This window comes from Dermochelys coriacea, chromosome 1 (assembly GCF_009764565.3).
Source record: "Dermochelys coriacea isolate rDerCor1 chromosome 1, rDerCor1.pri.v4, whole genome shotgun sequence".
In the NCBI taxonomy this organism is placed as follows: domain Eukaryota; kingdom Metazoa; phylum Chordata; order Testudines; family Dermochelyidae; genus Dermochelys; species Dermochelys coriacea.
The window spans coordinates 239,093,591-239,119,699 of record NC_050068.2 but is presented as its reverse complement, the minus strand read 5'-3'; the positions used below and the strand labels follow the sequence as shown (position 1 = coordinate 239,119,699).

The window sequence follows — 26,109 nt, the reverse complement described above, 5'->3', positions numbered from 1 at the left end:
CACAATACTCCTGTCACATATTTCACTGCTGCCCAGGCAAAACTGAGTGGTTCTTCTCAACTATCCAGATCTCTCTCCTATGTAAGTGTACTCCCCTAGTGTACACACTTTTTCTTCTGATTCAGGTTCTCTCCTGCAACTTCAAACACCTCTTCTTCCACCTTCCCTACTTGCATTAACTTCAGTTTTCTTTGAGTTGGTCTTCAAACACAGATGTGTACTCCGATATCATATTGAACGAAGTTTTGTTCCTGTCAACTTGTGTGAATATTCTTTAGCCTGTTCTTTCACTATATCGGCTTGCATTCCTTCCTCCTTGTTAATATTGTGTTGAGTATCTACTCACCATTAACCCTTGTAGTGAAGACTGACGCAAAACAAGTATTAAACACCTCAGCCCTTTTGATGCCACCAGTTATCTCTCCTTCCATACTGAATAGAGGACCTGCATGTCCCTTCTCCTACATGCCTAATGTACTTAAATAACCTCCTCTTATTGCCTTTTATGTCAGTTGCTAGGTGAAACTCATTTTGTGCCTTAGCCTTTCTGATTTTGTCCCTGCATGCTTCTGCTATTTTTTGTTCTCCTCCTTCATGTTTTGTCCGTGTTTCTATTCTTTGTAGGATTCCGTTTGGATTTTCAGGTCATTAAACAGCTCTGTTGGAGCCATATTGTCCTCTTCCTATCTTTCCTTTGCAACATAACAGTTTGCTGTTCTACCTTTAATATTGTTTTATTGAAGCTCTCCTGACCTTCTTTATCCCTTAGATTTTCTTCTCTTGGAGCTTACCTATAAGTTTTCTGAGTTTGTTAAAGTTTGTTTTGGAAGTCCATTGTCCTTATTCCGCTGTTCTGACTCCTTTCTTTCCTCAGAATCATGGAATCTATCATTTCATGATGACTTTCACTCAAATTGCCTTCCACCTATAGACTCACTAGCAATTCCTCCCTATTGGTCCCAATCAAGTCTGAAATGGCTGTCCGCTGGTTCTGCCATTTTCTAAAACAAAGTTGTCCATAATATACTCCAAAAACTTGTTGGAAAATTTTTATTTTGCTGTATTATTTTTCCAACCGATGTCAGGATATTAAAGTCCCCCATGACTACCAGAGCTTGTGTTTTGGATATTTTTGTTGTTTGTTCTAGAAATGCCATATCCTCCTCCTCTTCCTGATCTGGTCATCTGTAGTAGACTCCCACCATGAGGTCAGCTTTATCTTTTTTCCCCTTTTATCTTTACCCAGCTGGTCTGCCTCAAATCTCCTTCTGGATGTCAGAACAAGTTAAGAGATGCTTATTTTAATTTTTACACAATGTTGAGATCATTGTACCTCTACTCAACATTTAAATAGTTATTTAATTCTACATTTAGAACGTAACAGGCAGAAGGTCCCTTGTTAAGGTGACATCTGAGAGAGACACGTGCAACAGTCAAACTCTATCCATCTGCCTAAGGAGGATGGAGAGAGATGTGATGGCCCTGTCATGATCTAATCCTGGGGTAACAAAAGAACTTTAGTATTTTAAATCTTATGCTTACATTAGTACATGAAACAGCATCTGAACCGATTCTGGGCAATGAATTATGCTTAACTCTATATACACGAGACAGGTATAACTCTAAATGGCTCCTCCTCCATTTACTCTGGTAGCCAACATTCTAACATTTTATAGGAAAAATGTTTCTATGATTTATGTGTAGAAACAGAGAGAGGGAAGAAAACCCTAGATTACCAATACCATAGGGCTTCTTTTCAGGGGTAGGCTATGGCAGGGCCCTGAAATATATACTGCTTTAGGGATCGGGCAGTTCTTGGCAGAGAGTTTTCTACTTAACATACAGATGGGAAAAAAAACAAAACACAGAAAGACTAATTGACTTGTTCAAAGTTATAAAGTTCAGGGAATAGAATCCAAGGGTCCAGACTCCCAGTCCCCAACTCTAACCACTAAACCATAATCCAAAGGAGGCAGATGTTGAGCCTGTTAACCTTGACAGAGTTTTTTTATATACCCCATGGTAGTTAGTTCCAATAAATAGTAATAACACTTTACTTCAGTATCTTCCATCCAAAGAACAGAAAACTTTCCAAGCTGTAACTAATTATTCCTAACACCATCTCTGAAAAGCAGATACATATTCTTTCCTTTTTGCAAACGTGGAAATTGAGAAACAGAAAAGTTAAGTTGCCACCCAAAGTGTGTAGCACAGCTGGGAATAGGCCCCAGATCTCCCGATTCCCTCTCATGTGCCTTGGCCACAATACTATTCTTCAATTCATTATTGCAATAAATACTGTAAGAATGGTGACTTGTTAAAGGTAAGCAGTTAGAAGCCAACTTTATATTAAGAACAAAACTTATTCTTTAGCTCAGTTAGTTTTAACTCAGATACAAACCAATTTCAAATAAATATTAAATATATTTATATATATTTTTGCAACACTTAAAAACTCACTGTTTGAATGACAAATCCAGAATCTATTAAGCAAGGCTTACCATAAATAGCCTTTGCACTTGCTTTCGAACTTTGTTCCCTCTCCACCTGAGCAAACGTTGGTGAACCATATCCACTAGAAGAAAAGGTGTGTGGTTAGTCTATTTATAGATTTATTTGGTATCTTTTGCTGAAAATATCTGAGCTTTGTAAAAATTTTCAAACACATATGTATACAACAGTACTTCCTGCAGGGGCAATGAGAATGAACTCCCCACCTCACGTACATACATAACTATGCATGATTTACTTAGATTGTAAGCTCTTTGGGGCAGGGATCATCTTTTTGTTCTGTGTTGGTACAGTGCCTAGCACAATGGGGTCCTGGTCCATGACTGGGGCTGCTAAGTACTACTACAACACAAATAATAAAATAAATTCATAATTTCATAGATTTGAAGATCAGCTAGGACCACTGTGATCAGCTAGGTCTGTCTTTCTGAGTTACACAGGTCACAGAACTTCCCCAAAACAATTTCTGTTTGCACTCGAGCACATCTTTCAGAAAAAAGATGATAAATACCAGAATTTTTTTTTATTTTGGTGAGATTTTACCTTCTCTTCTATGCTTAACTCACTACTACTTCTGATTTTATAAAAGAGACAGAAGAAAGAGTATCTGACTGCCCAAGGCTAGAAGGAAAGGGCAAGCAATGTCCTCACTGTGTAAAATCAAGAACGAATTATATGTGGCCTCAACTTAAAGAAGGAACAACATTGGAAGTATCAATAATGTAAATTCTATCCCCATAGAAACATAGCCTGTCTTTTCCTAGGCTAGATAAGACTATGATAGTGGTATATCAAGTCTGATACTCTGCAATATCCTATGTCTCAGAAAAAGGCAGCTGGCAGCCAACAACCCTCAACCAATAACATAGAACATTAATTGTACAGTAATGTACATAGGGAAAAAATATTTTCTGACCCATGTAAAGATCAGTTTAGGCTTTGAAAAATGAGATTAACTAACACGTGGGTTCAGCATCGACCCAACCAATTCACTTTCCAGACAAACTAGCATGACAGCTTTAAGGAAATAAATATCTTATTGATACTATGACATGTCTCCGTGTTGCAGACAGCCTGAAGAGATTATTCAACAATATGGATTTAAAATTATAATCACCAATATTAATCGAAAAATGGCATATTGATGTCATGTGTCACTTTGGTTACGTAGTACAGAAACTGAAACGTTCCTTACAGAAACTCTGCATATTTTTTCAGGAGACTAATTAAAAAAAAAACTTTTCAAGATTTTGATTATTACTACTCTCAACATCTGAAACTTAAATACAAATGGAAAAAACAAAACTTTTTTTGGGTGTGCAGGCGGCAGGTAACAGAGAGAGTGAGGGAAGAGACTTACTTTATTTGAGAAGAGTAACTTCCATACACACTAGGAGGGGTATTTGAAATATGTCCATTCATTCTGGTCTTCATTCACTCAGGGAACCAATCTAGGAGGAGAAAAAAACAACATATAAAATGAATGTATTGTACAATATATAGGTTTGTTGTAGCTGTAAAAAACACTTGGAAAAATACGGTACATCTCAAATTAGGGAGGAAAGGGAACCGGTAAGTTCAATTATTATTTGCAGTGATACAGCACCTCGGGCTGCCAGTCACAAGCCAAGACCCTTTGTGCTAGGCACTGTCCAAATATAGACTAGTGTAGGTAAATTAATAGCATTTATTTTGATTTAATATTCTTTTGTAAAGACTTCTCAAATAAAGGAAAGTAGTTGACAAAAACAGTGATATTTAAACTTAAGAAAAATTCCACCACTTTTTCTAAAAGCTAACTGGCTTATTCAATATGCTTCATTTCAAACCAAAAAACACCAATTTGAAATTTTTGTTGTTGTTGTTGTTTTTGTTTAAGTTAATAGCTATATTGTTCAATTTATAAAAATGTATCAGCTAAATAGCTACATCACTTCTACTTATAATTAAACAATATCATCATCTAAGGAGACCTGTTTAAAAACAGTGGGGTTAAAAATCCATTGACGGGAACATTCTGAAAGTTTAAATTTAAAGGGAGTTAGGTAAAACATAGTGGTTTGTGCCTGAGATAACCACTCTAAAGCAGTAGGCCTACACTGGCTGGAAGGCTGTAAATGTCTTTAATTTGTATAAGTCTTCACTAGCAACATTAAAGCGCTGCCACGTGGCTGTGTAGTTGCAGCACCAGAACTACAAGAGCCTTTGCTCTTGCTCTCCCAGACCTGTAAAAAAATCACCCTCATGAGTTCCTAACGCTGGGAGCGCGGTTCCCTCCACTGGTGCACTGTCTACAATGGTGCTTTACACTGCTGAAACTTGCAGCACTCAGGGGGGTATATTTTCACACCCCAAGCGAGAAAGTTGCAGCGCTGTAAAGTGGCAGGGTAGACAAGGCCTTAAATGTATCCTTTCAAGTCAAAATTGAGACAAACAACACTGGATTTCATGATCCTATAAACACAGAGAAATCATCATCCAAAGTATTAGGAAGGATATTCTACCATTTGCACATGGAGGATTTAATATTAATTTGAAAACTTTCAGTATATCGATGGATAGGTGGGAAAAACAGACCCCTTGATTTTTGGGAAATAGCCAAAACAAGTACTGATTTTGCAAATGCTACTAAAAGGGAACAGACAGTTACTTGGGAATATGGGAATTGCCATACCAATACGGAACATATGGAACATAATTTGCTTTACTATACCATATGGAAAATCACTTCCAAGCACAGCTTGCAATCAGGTTAGACCTTTAAACACTAAGGATTGCTAATCCTTATTTTTTTACATAGTTAGTGTAACTGCTTCTGTATTTAATTCAGATAAATGTCTAATCTTTTATTGAAACTTCATATGAAGTTTTCCTTAATATTCTGAAGCACTGAGTTCTGTAGATTAGTTGTATATTATGTAAAAAGAACTTGCTTCTATCCATTTTAGATTTGCTGCCTTTTTTTTTAAATGAACTTCTCCTTTTTGTTTTATGAGATAAAGGAAGCAACTGACTGACCTATATGACTCTTTAGTTTGTATCTGCATAATATCTTCCTATTACTCTTCTTTCCATTCAAAACAAATTTAATTTAGACCAAATTGGATCAAATTCCTATCTCAGTTACACCTGTGAAATTTTATTTCATTCAATGGATTGCACCAACTGGCCCTTACTCTTTTTAATCTCTCCCTATATGAAATTCCACTGTAACTGTAGCAACTTTCATCATCATTCTCAGATAATTTGCTGTCTCTGCTAGATCCCGTTTGAAATGAGCCTATCCAAGCTAAACACAATATTGAACATTAGAACAGACCATTACATGTAATCAGATAAAGGAATGAAACAGTATCTCTTATTTTTTCTGTACTTTGTCATAGAATTTAAACTGTTTTTTAATCTCTTATAAACCTTGAGCAGCGTTCCTCACTGAGATGTTCACATCTAGACCTTTTTCCTGAAAATGTACAATTCAGACTCCAATAATGTGTTTCACTGTTTTAAACTGTTCTTTCTAGAGTGCATTACCTTGAATTTGTCTTTAATTAATTTTACTTGCTATATTGGAGTGTAATATAATTAATTAGTAATTAAACCCTAAAAGGGTCTCAAAATCATCTCTCTACTTAAGTTAAAACACTGTGTGCTCTCAGCAAAATTTACTACTATGCTATTTACTCTTTTTTCCCCAGATCATAAATAGACTGAACACTACTACATCTAGTACAAATCCCTAGGTCGTGCTACTATTAACCTCTTTCCACCTTGGGAATTGGCCATTTATTCTTTCACATTGCTTCCCATCTCTTAGCCATTGATCTGGCCCATTCCTCTGTGGTTTTAAGTGTTCTATTTACAATAAACTTTTAAAGGTTCCCCTCCAAACCCAATCTAAAATAAGGCCAATTGCTCATTTTTGGGATCTTTAGGTTCACTTAAAAAGTAATCTGTATAACATTCCAGTCCTCTGGTATTCTGAGGATTGCATTGAATGAAAAATGGCTTATTTTTACTAATTCAGCACTATATTGATCTTCAGATTTTTCAGAGATTTCTAATGAATACTTACTAAAAATGAGGAGGAGAAATGAATATTTTCAGTAAAAGCAAAATCATATATAAGGACCACTATAATGAATCTATAAAGTTAGCATCACGGATTGCAAATGAAGTCAAAGCTGGACCAGGAGTAATTGTTTTAACACATTTACAACAAAAACAAAGCAGATTTTCAAGTTAGTACAGATGAAAAACATTTTGGCTAAACATTTGTCTAACTTGCCTACTGTTTAAACTTTTAAAAACTTTATATTTAAACAAATTTAAAACTGATTTCCAGAAACACTCCATTCCAGAAGAACCAAAAAGGAATTTTTTGGCTTCCTGGCTGTCTACCCAGAAGGCTCTTGTCAATTTCATTTTCTGCCAACTGCTAAGAGCCTGATTGGCGGACAGTCAGAGAGAGCTGGCTGCTCAGCACCCCTCTCCTCCTTCATCTCCCAACTATGGGAGCTGGTGAGTAAGGGGTTGTCAGCCTCTCTGGCCCTGGAGCTAGGGGATAGATCTGCAAAAAGAGCATTTTTCTGTCTGAAAGTTCTGATCTGGATTTATTTTTTTAAATAATAAAGTTGCAAACAGACTGAACAAGGCTGACTGTTAAAAGGTTTGTATTTCCAAGAATTCTCTTTCATTGAAATGCTTGTGGAAGGTGTTAAAAGTTCTCCTTTTTCAAATGAGCAGCCGTGGAAGATTCCCACCCAGTCACACCAACATGTTCCTACTCCCATCTGGAAGAACCACTTTATAGGAAAGTGAATGAGGGTCAGTCAATGTCCATTAAATCCTGATCTCTCTGCAGACACTGCCACAGAGTGCCACTAAGTGCTGAACGTGACAGTCATTTTATAAGAGGGACAGCTGTGTTCTCAGAACTAGACTCTGAGTCACCACATCATTTTATGTTAAAAAAATTCAAAACTAACCCAATCTATTAGTTTTCTCTTCAGTATATGAAGATTAGCAAGGCAAATCTTTCAGCTGTCATCTGTTGATGTCAGAGATACAATTTTGCTCTTAGTCTGGCTGGAATGCGGATTTTGAAAAAGGTCAGGTTTTGGTAGTTTATTAATAGAGCCAAGCGTTCCAAGGCTTTTATTAAAAAAATGCATAACAGTTTTCAAACTGGCTTCAGGGTGTCTGTAATGAGTAGTGAGGCAGCTCCAGCAGGGAGCATGCCAGAGAGAGCACGTACACAGAAATAAATATACTGGTGGTAAATACCCGATGGAGGAATGGAGACAGTGGGCCACAGGCAAAGAGGGGATGAGTAAACAAGCTGAGTGAAGCCATCGCTGCAGAACAGAACTCCATTCACTGTGGGATCATCTACACTGGCAAGTTATACAAGGCAGTAGAGCTGGTCAGGAATTATTCCCAGGGCATTTACCTGAGATATGAGACACTCCCAGATGCAAGTCCTTGCTGTGCCTGGTTCAGAGCAGGGACTTGAACCTGGATTTCTCCCCCACTCAACTGAGTGCTGGAACCACCAAGCCATTGGCTGTTCTGAGGTGCACGCATACAGCAGCAGAGTATAAACAGTGCACGCACAATGCCCGATGTAGGACAATGGCAGGACTGATTAATTTGTGCAAGCTAGTGCATCAGCACTTCTCACTTACACTAGCACCGCAAGCACAAAGTGATTCAGTCTGGTTTGCAGCATGGCATAAATGGTATAAAGCATAGCTTTTAAAGTAGTTGCAGAAAAGCCGAACTTAGGAGCACTGGAGGCTAATCACTGTATCCAGCATAGATAAGGCTAACAGTGACACCTATTGCTTTAATATGGCTGTGTAGTTGCAGCTCCAGCACTGGGATAAACCCACCTCAACAAGGGGAGTAGCTCCCAGCACTATTTACACTTCCACTTTACAGCACTTAAACTTGCATCGCTCAGGGGTGTGTTTTTTCACACCCTTGAGCGAAGAAAGTTTCACCGCTGTAAGTGGCAGTGTAGACAAGCCCTTAGAGAGGAAAGCTGGTGTTGTGGTTATGACACCGGACTGGGGGCTTGTCTACATTACATATTCTGCAGTGGCACAGCTAAGGAGCTGTAGCACCGTAGTGGAGATGCTTTCTGTAATGACAGAAGTGTTTTTTCTGTCACTGTAGTTATTCCACTCTCTCAAGAGTCAGTAGCTCTTGGGAACGAAGACTTCTTACATCGATCTAGCGGTGTCTATACTGGGGCTTAGGTCAGCATAACTACATCTCTCAAAAGTCTGAGTTTTTCACACCCGAGTGACTAGCTAGACCAACCTACGTAGAGCAGGCCTCAGATTCACGAGATCTGGGTTCAACCCCCAGCCTTGCCACACACTTCCTTTGGTGACCTTGGGAAAGCCACCTAAGCTCTGTTCCTCAGATAATCATCTAACAACTGGAAATAATAATACTTACTCCCTTTCATTTTTTTTGTCAGGCCACGTCTACACTACACAGTTCAGACAATGCAGGTTAAACTGGCATACAGCTGCTGACGTTTGCACATTGTTCCAGCCCACACATACTTGGGAACTTGTGTTAGCACTGCCTATACTCACCATGGTCAAGTTCCCCCCATGCCATGTTCTTCATCCCATTATACTTTTGCACAGCCCACAATTTTTGAGCCTTTAAAAACAAAAACAAAAAAAACCTCCCAGAGTCCTGCATGGCACTTTTCGGTCTCTCCCCTCTCTCTGACAAAAGCTTGGGTCATGCAGAGCTCAGGACAATTCTCATGAGCATTGATAATAAAGTGCACATGATTCTCTTGTATTTGCTGAGCATGAATCAGTATTACTACAACTTGGATTGTGATGAGCAGGGATCCTAGTTTTCTGCAATAAAAAAATCAAAATTCTCTAAAAAAAAAAAACCACCATAAAAATACGTTTTTCCATGATTAAAGTGAAACACCAAACTTCAGTTTCCCTAACCACAGTATATGTGTGTGTGCGCGCACGCATATATAATCAGTTGAACATTTTATTGATATATTTTCAATTTTTAAGCAAGTTCAAAGCCTACCAGTGCCATCAATTATTATAATACAATAAAATTAATAGAATTGCAATTTGTATTGGTTACATATACCATATACTTCTATGTCTGTATTCATGCTGTTTTCTGGTAGTTGTAAAACGCTGGAATGATCTAGTCACAGTGCATTGTTTCTTCATTGTTAGTGGCCCTGCTGTTCCAGCACCCTCCCCCCCCCCTTTTTTTTTTTGTTTCTTTTCATTCAGTTTGTTTAGCACTTTCGATGTGTTCTACAGCTATCTACCTTCGAATACAATCTACAGCCTTGCTGCATACAGTACAAAACAGCACATCATCAATGTGAAATCTGTCCCTGCCAAACTCAGTGACACTGTCTTTAGGGCTAATTTTTAACTTTTTCAGCATCTTTTTCGTTACTTTAGTTACTCATGTCTGGATACTGAAGTGAAATTCGAGATGCTTCCAGCATATAGAGGTTACATGTTTTTACATGTTCATGCATTTTAGTTGAGTATGTTTAGTTATGTAAATTAAAAGCGCATTCAAAAATCAAGCACAAGAGAGGGAGATTGTGCACATTGAATAAGTGACACTGGTACTTTCAGTAACATTCAGTTAATAGTTAATGTATGTTATTTTCCCACATATGTAAAAACTAAAGCATCTCTGTAAAAATGAAAATTCTGCATTTTTCCAGGGCAAACAGATTTCTAGGATCACTGAATTGCTATCTGTCAGTGGAAAATCAATTTGGAGTTATGAAATCCATAGTGGGAGCCATTGCTACCCAAGTGTGTAAGGCCAGGAAGAGTCTCCTGCTACGCAGTACTGTGACATACAGGCACACCTAGTCACTGGAGTACATCAACAGAAAGGCATACTTTTCCATGGTTAGGCAAGTGCTAGTGGCTCAGTTTCACTAATATTGATGTTAGCTGGTATGGGAAGGTACATGACACACATTTTTAACAACACTGGACTTTTCAAAAAGCTGCAAGCAGGGACATTTTTTCGTGACTGGTGGGTTACTATTGCAGATATTGGAAGCAAAGAGTGATCCTGGGGGACACAGCCTATCTCTTGCTCCCCTGGTTCATGACGCCAACCACTGGCCAACTCAAGAGCACCAAGGAAAGATTCAACGACCGGCTCAGCAGATGCAGAATGACTGTTTAATGTGCTTTTGTAGAACAAAGGGACACTGACATTGCTCACTAGATTGAATCTCAGAGAGAAAAAAAACATCTGCATGGTTATATTGAATGTTGTGTACTTCATAATATCTGAGAGGCAAAGGGGAGAAAATTGCCACCAAGATAGAGGGGCAAGTTTGCCTGGCCATCTGCTGAAGTTGAGCAACCCAAAACAAGGGCTATTTGAAGAGCTAACCCTGGAGACCATGTTAACAGTCAGTCACAGTGGCATTCCCTGATGCTTTTATGAAATTGTGTCTGCTGTGCGTACTTAGACTAAATATAGATGGATCTTTGCCTCCAACTTTTAATTCCATCATGCTTGGTGTAAAATAATAAAGATACTGAGTTTCCAACACGACTTTATTGTGCAAAAGAAACAGGCAACAAAACTGAAGTGAAAACACACATACAAATTAAAAAAAAACAACCCAAAACCTTTTACCAACACTAACGGCATGAACTAGGCTTTAAAATCCCAAGTGAAAATGGAAGTAAACAGTGAACATTTATGTCCATGTATCTAAACTGTAGTAGGTAGTGGATACATATTCGCTGACATATGGTTGGTGTACATGGAGCTGTTGTTCTACTTATTGTTCTCCAGCATGGACTAGTAAAGGTAAGGATGTAAACCATTTTGCCACATGGTATGTTGGGGGGTATAGGGAGCAGCGACGATGGACTTCGCCAAGGACAGAAGGCTGATGAGTCCAGAGCCTTTAGGCATGTAGGCCAATAATGCTCTTCAGCATCTGAGTTTGTTGCTTGAGCAAACCAATCATGTCCTGGTGCATTTCCCAACGTGTATCTCGGTCCTTTTGCCTCTCCTGCAGCAATCGCACTCTATTCTTGATCCCTCTCCATGATCACGTTCACATGGCCCATCCAAACCTTGTGTTCATGGTTCAAGACTGGAAAGGACTAGAGGATCTTACAGAATGTATCCCCCCTGTTCTTTTTTCTCCTGACCCGAGTCAGGCATTCAGCACAAAAGGACAGTGCACCCCTCAAGGCCACCATACTAGAAGCTGTTAAAACACAGACAAACACCATTAGATCTACAGTCACAACAGAAAGGGAAAGATAAGTCTCAAAACTCCCTTACTTCAATGGGAATTATGGGAATAATGTATCGCATTGCAGCACTGTTCTGCAGCTTCTACCTTGGTGAATAGATCCCAGTGTGGAGATGGATGTTCTGTAGCAATGCTAGTCACCCCTACTGTGGTATGGGCATTGGGAAGCACAGTAAATATTGGCACTATTTTCACAAGGAGTGGTGATTTTGGCTGGCATCTCACTCCTAAGGATGACAAAGGCACAGAGAATCCAGCTGCCACTGGCGCCCCAAAGCCACCTGGGCCCATATGCTGCTGGCCTGTTTACTGAAATGGTGCCAGCTGTACTCAGCACAGCATGGCATGGGAAAGTCTCCTACTGCCATGGATAAAAGTTTGATTAAAATCTCCCAAGAGAATAAAAGGGACCATCCCTATTCAGATAAAGTAAACAAGGCAAAGATATAAAAAGCAACTTTACCTCTGTTTGTTCTACCTCTATCCAAGCACAGGGCATTGATCCGATATGGATTTTGTAATCAGACTGCCATACAACTCTTTTTGAATGTATCCCCTAAACCTTTTATTTTCTGACATTATCAAAAGTCAGTATCTTTGTTCTCTAAACTTGCGGAAGGGATGGGTGCCACTTTTCAATGGGGAAGAGGGGGTTAGGGTTGAGAAAAGGAGAGAGATGAGGTTTGAGGGGAAAGGAAAATATTATAAATGAAATTAAGGAATAATGTATGTATACACTTACTCAGGCTCCCTTCCCCTTCTCATCAGCAGGCTCATCTGCACTTGCCTGGTGAGTCTCTCGCAGAGTTTCCAACAGTTCCTGGCTTGAGGCATGGTTTGAGTCTCCTTCCTCCTTTTCACTGTTCACAGCAGGGGTCTCTGCTTTGGGCTCCTCCAAAATGCCCCAAGTCATCCATAGGGTGCTGCTGGGGTCACCTTTTGGCACTCTCCCTTGCTTTCACGCAGCACTACTGTTCATTCCTGTTGCAGCATCCCCTGTACAATCCGCATATAGATGTCAATATTTCTATGGCCGTTCTGCAACTCTGCTTGCACAGCCCCCTCTTTCCAGAGGCCCAGGAGATCCACAACTTCTTGTCTGCTCCAGGCAAGAGCACATCTAATAGTTTTGTGTGTGCATGGAGCTAGCACAGTTGGATGCACAAAACAAAGGTGAGCTAATAGGAGCGTTCACCAAAGTGTGCAAACAGGAGAAGGCATTTCAAAAACACACTGGAGTTTTCAAGGGGGGGGGAAGGAGGTGGTTTCTGTGACCCCTGGGCAGTGAAATTCAAAATGACGACTGGAGCGGTGACTATCACAAGGATAGGGGTATTAAGGGATAGCTGCTGGATGATTTCAGGGTCAACACAACAAATGCATTGTCTACACCAGGGATGGGGAAACTTTTTGGCCCGAGGGCCACATCTGGGTATGAAAATTGTATAGCAAGCCATGAATGCTCATGAAATTGGGGGTTGGGAGTGTGGGAGGGGGTGGGGGATCCAGGGTGGGGCCAGAAATTAGGAGTTCAGGGTGCGGGAGGGGATTCAGGGGTTGGGGTGCAGGCTCTGAGGTGGGGCTGTGGATGAGCGGTTGGGGGTGCAGAAGGGTGCTCCAGGCTAGGAGCAAAGGGTTCAGGGGGAAGGAGGGGGATCAGGGCTGGGGGAGGGTGTCAGGGGTGCAGGCTCCAGGTGGCGCTTACCTCAGCTCCCGGAAGCAGCGGCATGTCCCCGCTCTGGCTCCTATGCAGAGGCACAGCCAGGAGGCTCTACACACTGCCCTGTCCAGACGCCGCCCCTGAAGCTCCCACTGGCCATGGTTCCAGGCCAACGGGAGCTGCGGAGGCAGCGCTTGTGGCAGGGTAGCGTGCAGAGGCCGGTGGCTGACCCTATGTGTAGGAGCTGAAGAGGGGATATGCCGCTGCTTCAAGGAGTCGTGTGGAGCGGGGCAAACCCCCGACCCCTGCTACCCAGCTGGAGAGGGACAAACCCTAGACTCTGCTCCCCGACGGGAGCTTGAGGGCCAGATTTAAACGTCTGAAGGGATGGATGCAGCCCCCGGGCCGTAATTTGCCTTCCCCTGTTCAAAAGTTAAAAACTAAAACTCAAATTAGAGGAAGTTTGCTAATCAGCCAGCCAGCTTTTCTTCCTTTCTTTGAGACCATTTCCTTTAGCCCCTCCACTTGGCTTCATCACAACCAGCCATTTAAGATGAGATTCCAAATTTCACAGTATCTTAGCATTTTTAAGCTTCATATATTTACATTTTCTGGTTATAAAACAGACTTTTTAATGTAATAAGCGTCCTTAAAATGAGACATTTCAAATGCTGCAAAAGGATTCCTTTTTAAACAAAACAGCACTTCCATTCTTTAAACTAAAAGCAAAATAATCTCTTCTATACTCTAAAATGACTTGCTATCATTACTCCACCTACACTATAACAACTACGGCAGAAGGGAATCTCATTGTCCTGTTTCTGGATAGAAGCAGTTTCCTATCACAGTTTAATTCCGGTTTGTTTTTTTGTAGAATTGACAGAACCAAACTGTTTTAACCGTATACCCAGACTTGACATGCAAAGTCAACCATTGGCAACACTATTCAGTTAAGATACAGGGCTGAATTTAGGGTGAACTGATTTAAATCAAAGCAATTGAAATGATGATTTAAAATCAGGAAGCAGGAAACTTTGACTTAAATAAAAAAAAAATGTGATTGTTTAAAAGCATTGATTTTTACCCACCCTGGCTGAATCCACTAAAATTGCATGCTAGTTACCTATGAGAACCAATTTCTAAATCAATAGTAGGGATTGCATCTGATCTCAAACATGGCAGTGCAGACCACTAGCCATTAAACACTGGGGGGCACATTCTCTATACATTCCTCCCTCCATCCCCCCTAGGAACCAGGTCATATATGAGCATAGGGACTGGAACCCAGATCCCCTGTACTGGCACTAAGCATAAACACCAAACCATGAGAGACAGGAGAGTCTCAATCTTCACCTGCTGTAAAGGAGCTAATGCTCAGTATTTTGATATAAGACATACAATTTCATTTCCCCATAAGCTACAAAGATATGTTTATCTGAAGCTTGATTCAACAGGAAATGCCCTGTGTAACTAGGGGGAAACAAAACCAAAAGGTTACAAAGGCACCTCCCAGCAAGGCTGACCTGAGAAGGCAAGTTCAGAGTGACATTTGACATCAGCCATAAAAATCTTTCTACTTTAAAGGTTATATCGAAAAAATATTAAACAAGGTTACTGGTAGCTCATCTCCATTTATTTATTCATTGGCAAAGAACGCAAACAAATAAATGGAGATGAGCTACCAGTAACCTTGTTTAATATTAAACCTGCCTGATTAGAAAATGCTGCTTATCCTCAGTTTCACCTGGACCAAGTGACATGCAAATAAAGCATTAAACATAAAATATTGTTAGACAATCTGAAAAAATCCTTGTGACTTCAACTGTTAAGGTGATTTATAAACCAAAAGAAGCTTTTCTGTATTAAAATTTTTAAAAAATGATTTTTTCTTCTCATGAAGAAATTCAAAATTAATTTTTCTGTTTTGTTTGAAGTGAAAGTCTCAATTTGAATCAACAGGAAACTACTCATTTCATTTCAAATATCAAAAATAAAACATTTAATCAAAATCCAATTTTTGTGGAATAGTTCCAATGTCAACAAACCTGCATTTTCTTGCAAAAATTTTTCTCTTTGAAGTCTGTTTCTGAAGTTCTGACCTTGGGAGGCAGGCTAGTCCTCGCTTACAGACAGCTCCCTCAACCTTAAGCAAATACTCACCAGCAACTACACACCACACCACAGAAACACTAATGCAGGAACCAATCCCTGTAACCACTCTTCCTTCTAAGCTGAGCATGTGTGCGCGCGCACACAGATCCTAAACCCCGCACACACAGCGAAACACCATGCACACAAAAATTTGCACAGAAGATTTTTTTGCGCACGTGGCCTGTCAAAAATTAGAGGGAACATTGCCTGTAACAAACCTCGTTGCCTACTCTGTCCCCATATCTACTCTAGCGATACCATCAGAGGACCCAACCACATCAGCCACACCATCAGGGACTCATTCACCTGCACATCTGCTAATGTGATATATGCCATCATGTACCAGCAATGACCCTTTGCCATGTACACTGGCCAAACCGGACAGTCTCTACTTAAAAGAATAAATGGACACAAATTGGACATCAGGAATGGTAACATACAAAAGCCAGTAGGAGAACACTTCAATCTTCCCGGACATTCTATAACAGATTTAAAAGTGGCTATACTTGAACAAAAAAACTTCAGAAACAGACTTCAAAGAAAGAAAAGGAGTACTTGTGGCACCTTAGAGACTAACAAATTTATTAGAGCATAAGCTTTCGTGAGCTACAGCTCACTTCATCGGATTATGCTCTAATAAATTTGTTAGTCTCTAAGGTGCCACAAGTACTCCTTTTCTTTTTGCAAATACAGACTAACACGGCTGCTACTCTGAGACTTCAAAGAGAAACTGCAGAATTAAAATTCATTTGCAAATTTAACACCATTAATTTGGGCTTGAATAGGGACTGGGAGTGGCTGGCTCACTACAAAGCAACTTTCCCTCTCCTGGAATTGACACCTCCTCATCAATTATTGGGGGTGAACTACGCCTACCCTGATTGTATTGGCCCTGTCAACACTGGTTCTCCACTTGTGAGGTAACTCCCTTCTCTTCATGTGTCAGTATCATAATGCCTGCATCTGCAATTCTCACCCCGTGCATCCAAAGAAATGGATTTTACCCACGAAAGCTTATGCCCCAATAAATCTGTTAGTCTTTAAGGTGCCACCCGACTACTTGTTGTTTTTCTGAAATGTTTGTAACTCTGAACAAAACGTTATGGTGGTTCTTTCAAAAGCTTACAACTGAACATTGACTTAATGCAGCTTTGAAACTACCATGCAGAAGAAAAATGCTGCTTTCCCTTTATTTTTGTAGTAGTTTATGTTTAACACAGTATAATATTTGCCTCTCTCCCTCTCCCTGTTGCTACTGCCTGAGTGTGTACTTCCAGTTCCAAATCAGTTGTGTGGTTGACTGGTCAGTTCATAACTCTGAAGTTCTAGTGCATACTGGCAAAAGTTCAGTTTTACTGGTATAATTGTCTCTACACTAGAGGCTTCTGCCACCACAGCTGTGTTGGTCAGAAATTACACCTCTTCCTACTCCTGACTGACATAGCTACACCAGCAGAGGTTTGTAGTGTAGACACAGCCTCAGCACTCAGTTGCTTCCAGCTGATCACTCACTCCCAGAAAGTCTCTGTACTTTGATGGTTATTGCTCATGCTGACTTGCTGTATTCAATAAAATAAATAGTTTGCTAAAGCTAATTCTTAGTAAAGGAACCCCAGACACATTCCTAGCATAGCTTCACCTAATCAACAAAGGGATAGCAGGGATTAATAGGGCCCATAAATTCAGCATGTAGCAACATTCCCTAGAACACGAACACGAAACCACCAGGACACTGGTAATTTAAAAGTCTTTCCTGCCTCCCAATCAGGGTGGTGCACTATAGCAATATGCAATGAACAATGCGGCATGTTGACTTAAACAGTATAATGAAATCATCACAATTGAGACCCAGTTCTTTCTAGATCATGTAGCTTTTACCTGCCTGTTTGAATTCTGAGTAGTTTCATTTGGAAACAGCAAAAACTTCAGGGACACCTTCACCACACCTGAAGTTAAAAGGCAGACGTGTGATAATATGTAGTAAAAAGGACAGACTTTGGGCACAAGCTACTAAATGTTCAGCATGTTTGGAAATCAGGGAACTCAAGTAAATACCTACATTGAATCAAGAGCCAGACTTTGGGCAAGATTTTCGGTGACCACTGATTTTTTTGTGAGTATAGTATACACATGCTAAAGATTAATATGCAGCCATATTACTACTAGACAACTGTGCAATTCAATAAGTATTACCTTAAAAATTAAACACGAATATACTGATTAACCTTCAGTGAGCCTATGATTACACTGCTTATATACACTGATTATAATCAAAAGGACAAGGATATGAAAAAAATTGGGACACTAACATCATAGTTGCAATATTGGAATGATGCATTACTGATGGCTACAAACAGATACATGATTAGGAAGACTGAACAGTAAGGAGTTACATAAATGATTTAGATGGGTTTCATGGCTTCAAATCTTTGTACATCTCCTTACACTTGTTATTTTAAAACAGCAACCTTATGTACTAAATCCTGCTCACCTGTACTCCCATAAATCTTTCACTGAAGGCAATAATAAAGGAAATATGATTTGATCTTTTAAATGTATTCATAGTTTTTCCTCATTAATAATATAGTGAGGAAAAATGTAAATTCTAGTTTGAAACTTAGTAATTGGTGGGGAAGCTTTGTGTAATACATATAGTATTTTTCATTTCATGAACGGCATATCTGATTTAGACCCTCATCCGGCACTCAGATTTGTGTGGACTCCTTATATCCATGCAGAGCTTTCAGTTGTCTTCTCTAAGAGAAGAATCCTCCAACTAGTCAGGGTTGCTGTATTTAAAAAGAACAGGAGTACTTGTGGCACCTTAGAGACTAACAAATTTATTAGAGCATAAGCTTTCATGGGCTACAGCCCACTTCATCAGATGCATAGAATTGAACTTATAGTAAGAAATATATTACATACTCGCACGCACACACACACACACACACAAGGTGGATGTTGCCATACAAACTGTAAGAGGCTAATTAATTAAGATAAACTATTATCAGCAGGAGAAAAAAACTTTTGTAGTGATAATCAAAATGGTCCATTTAGACAGTTGACAAGAAGTTGTGAGGATACTTAACACAGAGAAATAGATTCAATATGTGTAATGACCCAGCCACTCCCAGTCTCTATTCAAACCCAAGCATCAGAGGTGTAGCCGTGTTTGCAAGTCCAGACTAAGAGTCCTGTGGCACACCTAATTTTGTGTGCTTTTCATTTTTGGATATCCAACTGTAGACACCGACAGGTATGAGTCTTAAAGATTCTGAAAATATACTTATGGGTGGTACCACCTCTATAACAAAGAAAAGGAGTACTTGTGGCACCTTAGAGACCAACAAATTTATTTGAGCATAAGATGAAGTGAGCTGATGAAGTGAGCTGTAGCTCATGAAAGCTTATGCTCTAATAAATTTGTTAGTCTCTAAGGTGCCACAAGTACTCCTTTTCTTTTTGCAAATACAGACTAACACGGCTGCTACTCTGAAACCTGTTCTCATTTAGAAAGTCTTTGGATAGACTGCAGAACAATGTACAAAGTAAGAGGAGCAGCAATGACTGAAAGTTGGGTTTTTAAAGGGTCCATTTTTACTAGCTTATTAAAAGTTAAGAACTATATTTTGCACTTTTATAAGCCATTGCAGTGTTGCCAACTCATGATTTTATGAATTTTGCAATATTCCACATTTTTCTAATATCCCGAGCGCCTGCCATAATTACATTTCATTTTTTTTTAAATAAAGTAAGTTCCAACCCTCATGGTTTCAGAGAAAAATTGTGACCCAGCTTTACCCTGGAGACTCAGAAACCAGGAGGCCAATAAAAAGAGCACAACATTTATTTTTAAATACAGTAATTTTAAGAGAATTGGGATTTTTGGGACCCGACTCATGATTTTTGAGTACTTGGGATTGGCTACACTGAACTTGATGCCATTGGACAGGCAGGTGACTAACAAACTTTGACCCCAAACCCATGCTGGCATCTCTGATAGATGCACACAAAAAAGTAAACTTAAAAGCTATGTTAAAAAACACACAGGTTATAAACACAAATTCCTTATCTGTGGTACTAACAATTTCTGATTTTTGAAACAAGCGTTTTTTTAAAATTATACTTGCTTTTCACCATTTATACCGCTTATTTTTGGCTTCCATCTCATTATTGTTTACTTTCACGCAGTCTGGACACGATGGGCTAGTTTCACTTTTGGTTATAGTCACTTTCATTTGCATATTCCCAGGCACTAACAATATGTACCAATCATTGCCTCATAAGCACTGCACAGGAATGTTGTTGTTTTTTTAATTATTTTTAAAAAGTTCTAATTCACATTTTAAAGATATAATGGAAACATTGATGAACATTAGGCTTTATGAAAACTTTATATTTTCAAAATCTCAATTCTGGTCCTAACTGCCTATATTATTATTGTTTACATTACAGAAGCCCCAACCACAAGTAGAGGCCCCATTGTGCTAGGAACAATACATACACATAATAAGAGATAGTCGCTATCCCAAACTGCTTACAGTCCAAGACTGTAAAATTGCGCTTTCTTGAACTGGGGCCGAAATAGAGAAGACAGATAAAGAACAAGAGAACGGAAGCAGTATCTCCATTTTACAGAAGGGTAGTGAGGCAGAGAGAAATTAACTGACTTGCTCAAGGTCACACAGGCAGTCTGTGGCAGTTAGGAGCTGAATGTGGCAGTTAGGAGCTGAATCCACATCTTTTAAGTTGCAGTTCAGTACTTTAACCTTCCACCCTCAATGCTTGGCATTAGGGTGACCAGATGTCCCGATTTTATAGGGACAGTCCCGATATTTGGGGCTTTTTCTTATATAGGTGCCAATTACCCCCCACCCCATCCCGATTTTTCACACTTACTATCTGGTCACCCTACTTGGCATGTTCCTTTTAGGTAAGATGTTTTGGAAAAGGGGGGATGCAGAAAAGATTAAATCAGTTTTGGTTAGGTCCATACAGACACCTTAGTTATAACTTGATAAAGCAATACTGGATTAAAAGGGAATTTAGAGGACATTCTTCTCTAGGTAACATTTTAAATCTAGCTAAACTGGAAACCTAAAATACATTTGTTCCCCTCTATGGAATCATCTTCTCTGAATAGCCCAACACTTCCAAAAACTAGTGTGCAGCAGGTCCGCATGTGCATTTAGCAAAACAAATAGCTGCAGAAACATTGAGCAGATGCTGCGGTGCAGACACTTAGCTGTTCAGGAAATATCGCTTATCTGAAAATAAAAACATAACTATAAGTTTCACCCAATCAGTATTAAAAATGGGGTTATAAAAATATCCTGTTCCTCAATCCATCTTCACAGGGACCAGTTGTGCTTATGTATCCAGCAAAATTCCAAACTCTTGCTCCTTTCATAAACTTATCATCCCTATCAGAACTACAATAGGTTTAAAGGACGAGGTCCCAAGTGAGCCCTCTCAAATGTTTTCCCAGCTAAACAGTCCAAACTAATCAGATGTCACCCTAATTCCCCACCCTCCAAGGAGCCTGCCGCACAAGTCGGAGTAACTGCAATTTTTTTCACTATCTTTATATTGTCTTTCATTATCTCAATGTTTTTCTAAACCCTGTCCTCTTGCTTTTTCAACTTTATGTAACCTCTTCTCCTTTCTTATATTGGGGGGGGGGGGAGCGGTTCCCTGCTTTATTTTTTCCTCCTCCACCTTTTCCTTTAGTTATGCATATTGATGATAGGCCCTCTCCAAAATGTGCAGTTAAAATTATAAGAAGCTTATCCACTCCTTTCTTACATGCTTTGGTGAGCAGTGAAATAGTTCATGCTGATATTTAAAGTATCATGACTAGGATGTGAATGAGCACTCACTGAAATGAATTGGACACTTCAGCACTATTGTCTGGGGTTTTCTGCCAACTCAGATATACATCACTGCATTGGCTACATTTCAGTCACATTTTGAAGGTTTTCTTCATCATCAAAATCACTAGAGACGGGGTTTCTTTTTTGTTTCTTCATAAAAGCAGAAACCCTAGGGAACAACTGAGACCTGTCGGTGTCTCTCAGCTAACTTTTAGCATCCCACAGTTCAGAAACTATTCGCCTAGGGATCGTGTTCTTCTATTTGGATCTATGAGCTTGTCTTCATTTCAGCCACTGGTGCAAGGGAGAATGCGAAACAACACAGGAGCACCACAGAGTGAATTTGATCAGCATCTGACCAATTGTGCTAACGTGAGTGGTAGCTGCATCCCCACTGCATTACTAGCTCAAGTTTCAGAGGCCTTCAAGCTTCAACCCACATCCTCTGATGGTCCAGCTAGCTCAAGTAAATTTAAAGCACTATCATAATCAAGCAAGACCGGGGTGGACAAACTTTTGGGCCCAAGAGCCACATCTGGCAGAGGGACGGGGGGGGGGGGGGGATTGCATGCAGGGCCATGAATGTAGGGCCGGGGCAGGGGATTGGGGTGCGGAAGGGAGTGAGGCGTGTGGGAGGGGGTGGGGTGTGCAGGGAGAGGCTCAGGGCAAGGGGTTGTGGCACAGGAAGGGTGCAGTGTGTACAAGGGGGCTCAGGACAGGGGGTTGGGGTGCAGAGTGCAGGAGGGTGCTCAGGGCAGGGGGTTGGGGGGCAGGGAGGGGTGCGGAGAGCACTCAGTGCAGGAGGGGTGTGGCAGGGGCTCGGGTGCAGGAGGGGTGCGGCAGGGGATTGGGGTGCGGCATGCAGGAGGGGTGCAGGAGGTGTTCGAGGTCTGGGCTCCAGCCTGGCCCTGCTTACCTGGAGCAGCTCTAGGGTAGCAGTGGCACGCTGCAGGGCTAGGGCATGCTCCCTGCCTGCCCTGGCCCTGCGCCTCTCCCGGAAGCAGCCAGCACCACATCCTTGCAGCCCAAGGGCAAGGTCAGTGGACTCAGCGTGCTGCCCTCGCCTGAGGGTACTTCCCCCGAAGCTCCCATTGGCCCAGGGACCACAGAGACGTGGTACCAGCTGCTTCTGGGAGTGGCACAGAGCCACGGCGGTGGCAATCCTGCAGGCCGCCGTACTTTGCCCACCCCTGAGCTAGACAGAGATGTGTGTGTATGCGCATGACAGTGAAGTTAGGGGCAACACTCCAGCCCTACCTAAAGCTAACACTGCACTGAAAACAAGCTCTATATTACATTCATCTCACAATTAAGGCCTAACAAATTACTTCTATCCACCTGAAGGGTTTTTTTTTTCTGCTTGTTCATTTTTATACAAATATAAAGACACAGAGGATAGTTGATGCTGGACACCCATTTAAAAAAAAAATCAGTAATAGCTTGGCACCTAGCCTGTGAAACTATCTTCTTGAAATGACACCTGAATACACTTATTCTCTCCAGCAGCGCTGAGTTTCTCTGCAATGGCCGCAGGATCAATAAGGTCAGAGCAGTGGTTAGTCACACGCAAATCAACCAGCTTTCCCTGAAGTAGCAGCTGTTCCAGCCCGGGACAACCAATCAGCACCAAGAGTGTGCTAATGTGTTCAAGAGGCATCTACTGTACAGTGTTCTCACTGAAGAATTACCTCACCCCAACAACGAGATTTTAAATGTGCCCCTTTCCTTCAGACAGGTGGTGATAAATGGAGACGATTATCTCCTGAACTCTGTAGAAAACCAGTGGCTCAGAATCAATTAATTAGGAGGTTACAGTACGAGGGATGAATGGAGAGGTTACTGAATCATTTGGAGCCATGAATAACAGGGTCAATTACCTTCTTATTCAAGTGTCAGAGTAGCAGCCCTGTTAGTCTGTATTCGCAAAAAGGAGTACTTGTGGCACCTTAGAGGCTAACAAAATTTATTTGAGCATAAGCTTTCGAAAGCTTATGCTCAAATAAATTTGTTAGTCTCTAAGGTGCCACAAGTACTCCTTCTTATTCAGAGGCGTTGGGTATAATAAGTATCTAGACCAGCAGGCCAAGTCATTTCCTTTATTAAAGAGTCCAGATATGGTTGGAGTCCAGAACAACAAAGGCAATAAAACTATTTGTTTACAAAATTTGCATGCTTTACTTTGATTCAGAGTTATGATTCAGTGCTTCAAAGAGTAGGTAATCGCAGCTGCTGCCAATGACTCAGGTGAGACTGAGCAGAGATATACGTGGTTGCTTCCTCTCACAGAAAAAAAAAATGAATCAATTCAGACAAGCCAAATATCATAGAAATTAGAAGTGGAGAAGCCATTTTAGGCCACCTAGCTCATCCCCTCCTCTGGTGCAGGACTACTCTCCTGCATGAGCTTTGTCTGCTTTACAACTCCCACAGCTGGAACTCCATTCCTTGGAAGTTACAGGTGCAAATAATCAATGTGCAAACAAAGCAGGGGAAAGTGTCTTCCGCTGTTGCCAGGAGGAATGTGTTGTTGACAGCAGCTACACTTGACAAGATGACCTGTTTCTACTCTCATACACTGCAATTCTTGCACTGATTTGTTGTCTTTAAGTATTTTTGCATGTCCTAAGAGGTTTCTACAGCAGAGGAAGGGAGTATTTCCCATTAACTTTTGTTTATTGAATTAAAATGCCTTGCATCCACACACTTTTTTTTTTGTTTTTTTTTTAAGTCAACTGACCACTGCTATTCCCCACCCCAGTCTTCCTAAACTGCAGGGACCCATAAATGCACTCCAAATACAAGACATGATATGGCTAAAGTGAGGAATACTTACCTTTGACCAAGATTTTCAAAAGTGACTAATGATTTGGGGTTCCATCAATTCTTCAGTGCCCAACTTAAGACACCTTAAACAGGCCTGATTTTGAGAAAGTGCTGAGCACTCACCCTCTAGAAATCAGTCTCCTTTAAGTTAGGCTCTCAGAAACTGGCCCTTAAAACCCTCAATTAACAGAACACAACACTGGATTGATTGATTTCATTTTCTGGCATTGTTTTCACAGAGCTCAGTGATAGAACTCTCCCCTCTCCCAGAAGCTGTGTGCTTTTTCAGGTTCCTAGCACAACCCAAGGCATGCCCAGCACAAATCTCCATTTGGAATGTGGAAATTCCAAGAGGTGTTCAGACTCCCTACAATCTTGATGAATCCTGGCAGCTTTTCCTGTGGGCCCCAACTGCTTTGTGAGCAGCAGGTCTCTTGTTTAGTTTACTTCTCTCAAGGTTTTAATATTTTGCTTTTCAGGCAGCTGTTCCTCAATTTGTAACTGCTTTTTTTTTTCTTCTCTGGTGAATGATTCCACATTAGTTAAAAATATATATATTGCATTTTGTTGCATGTGGCCACCTGGTCCATCCACCCTTGCACACACTGCATCTTGGTTCCACTCTGCCTGTATCTCGGTTAGTTTTGGTGTGATCAGAAAGTCTAAGAATGACTGATTTTACACCCATCTTTTAATCATTAATTAAAATGATAATACAGTATGTGGCACAGCATGGTCCTGTTCCACAATTGGTCTTCCTAGGTGTTACCACAATACAAATAAAACAACAACAGCCGCCATCCACTTCATGGCATTTCTAAGGAGGCATTTGCTTACAGCATAGTTCAAATCAAGTTAGCCAGAACCATGACAAAGGGTATGCAAAAGGTATGTTTATACTACCCACCAGATCGGTGGGTAGCGATCGATCCAGCGGGTGTCAATTTATCGCGTCTAGTCTAGACATGATAAATCGACCCCAGAGCGCTCTCCCATTGTTGGATCATATTAAAGAAGTTCTGTATTAAAATCACAAATGATTTTGATTCCCCATAGTTTAAATTCTAGGGTATTACTAATTAAGAGGTCTCTTGGTTTTTGGTACCGTTTCTCTCCCTCTCTGTGTACAACTTGCAAGCTGCTAATTGTGTTAGTACATTCTAAGACAGAGTCTGTTCTCACAGCAATCCTTTGTAACAACTACTCACAGGGAGAGACTCAAAGCAATACTCTAACAACAGAAACAGCACCCAGAGACTCCTCACCCTTTTGTTGTATTCATCTTGCTTTGTTAACAATTGTGATTAAAACAGAGATAGAGGATGTATGTGGATGGATGCTTGGTGTGGATAATAACTGAATGATCAGGGAGGTAACAGCCAAAGAATCCAGTGTCCATCAGCTGAAGAAGGCGTCAAGTGGAAATAATCAGAGGACCCCCGGAGGGCAGACTGGAGTCCACCCAACAGCCTGAAGGATGGGAGAACCAAGGAACAAAGGAACATCTGGCAGCACGGAGCCGTCAGGAATGTGCCATTTGCCGATTGATTCAGCAACAGCATGATGAAGTAATTCCATAGACTGGCATAGGAATAAATTCCTATAAAAATGGACTCTAGAAAGTGAGAACTTTGGGGTCTGATTCTGCAAACCAACTTCCAGGAGCATAAGATGTGCAACTGACAAGGCCCTGCTCCCTCCTCATGTCCAGGCCACCTGGCCAGTGGCTTGGCATGAGCAACTCTAAGGCGGGTAACTATAACAACAAC

General features: G+C 40.7%; 1 protein-coding gene across 11 annotated transcripts in view; it reads right to left on the bottom strand.

Annotated features, from left to right (window-relative positions):
• The window catches only part of EPS8 (epidermal growth factor receptor pathway substrate 8), a 198,900-nt gene that overhangs the window by 78,416 nt on the left and 94,375 nt on the right, over positions 1-26,109 (bottom strand). For 8 of the 11 annotated variants that reach the window (XM_038419564.2, XM_038419538.2, XM_038419517.2 and 5 more), the window contains 2 exons: positions 3,872-3,962; positions 2,502-2,575 (listed from right to left, as the gene is read on the bottom strand). In XM_038419564.2, coding sequence (XP_038275492.1) covers positions 2,502-2,575; positions 3,872-3,945 — 148 coding nt within the window. In that variant the 5' untranslated portion in view covers positions 3,946-3,962. Of the gene's footprint in view, positions 1-2,501; positions 2,576-3,871; positions 3,963-12,575; positions 12,830-26,109 lie in introns of those variants that run through there. The other 3 variants (XM_043517068.1, XM_043517075.1, XM_043517096.1) reach the window with 3 other exon arrangements.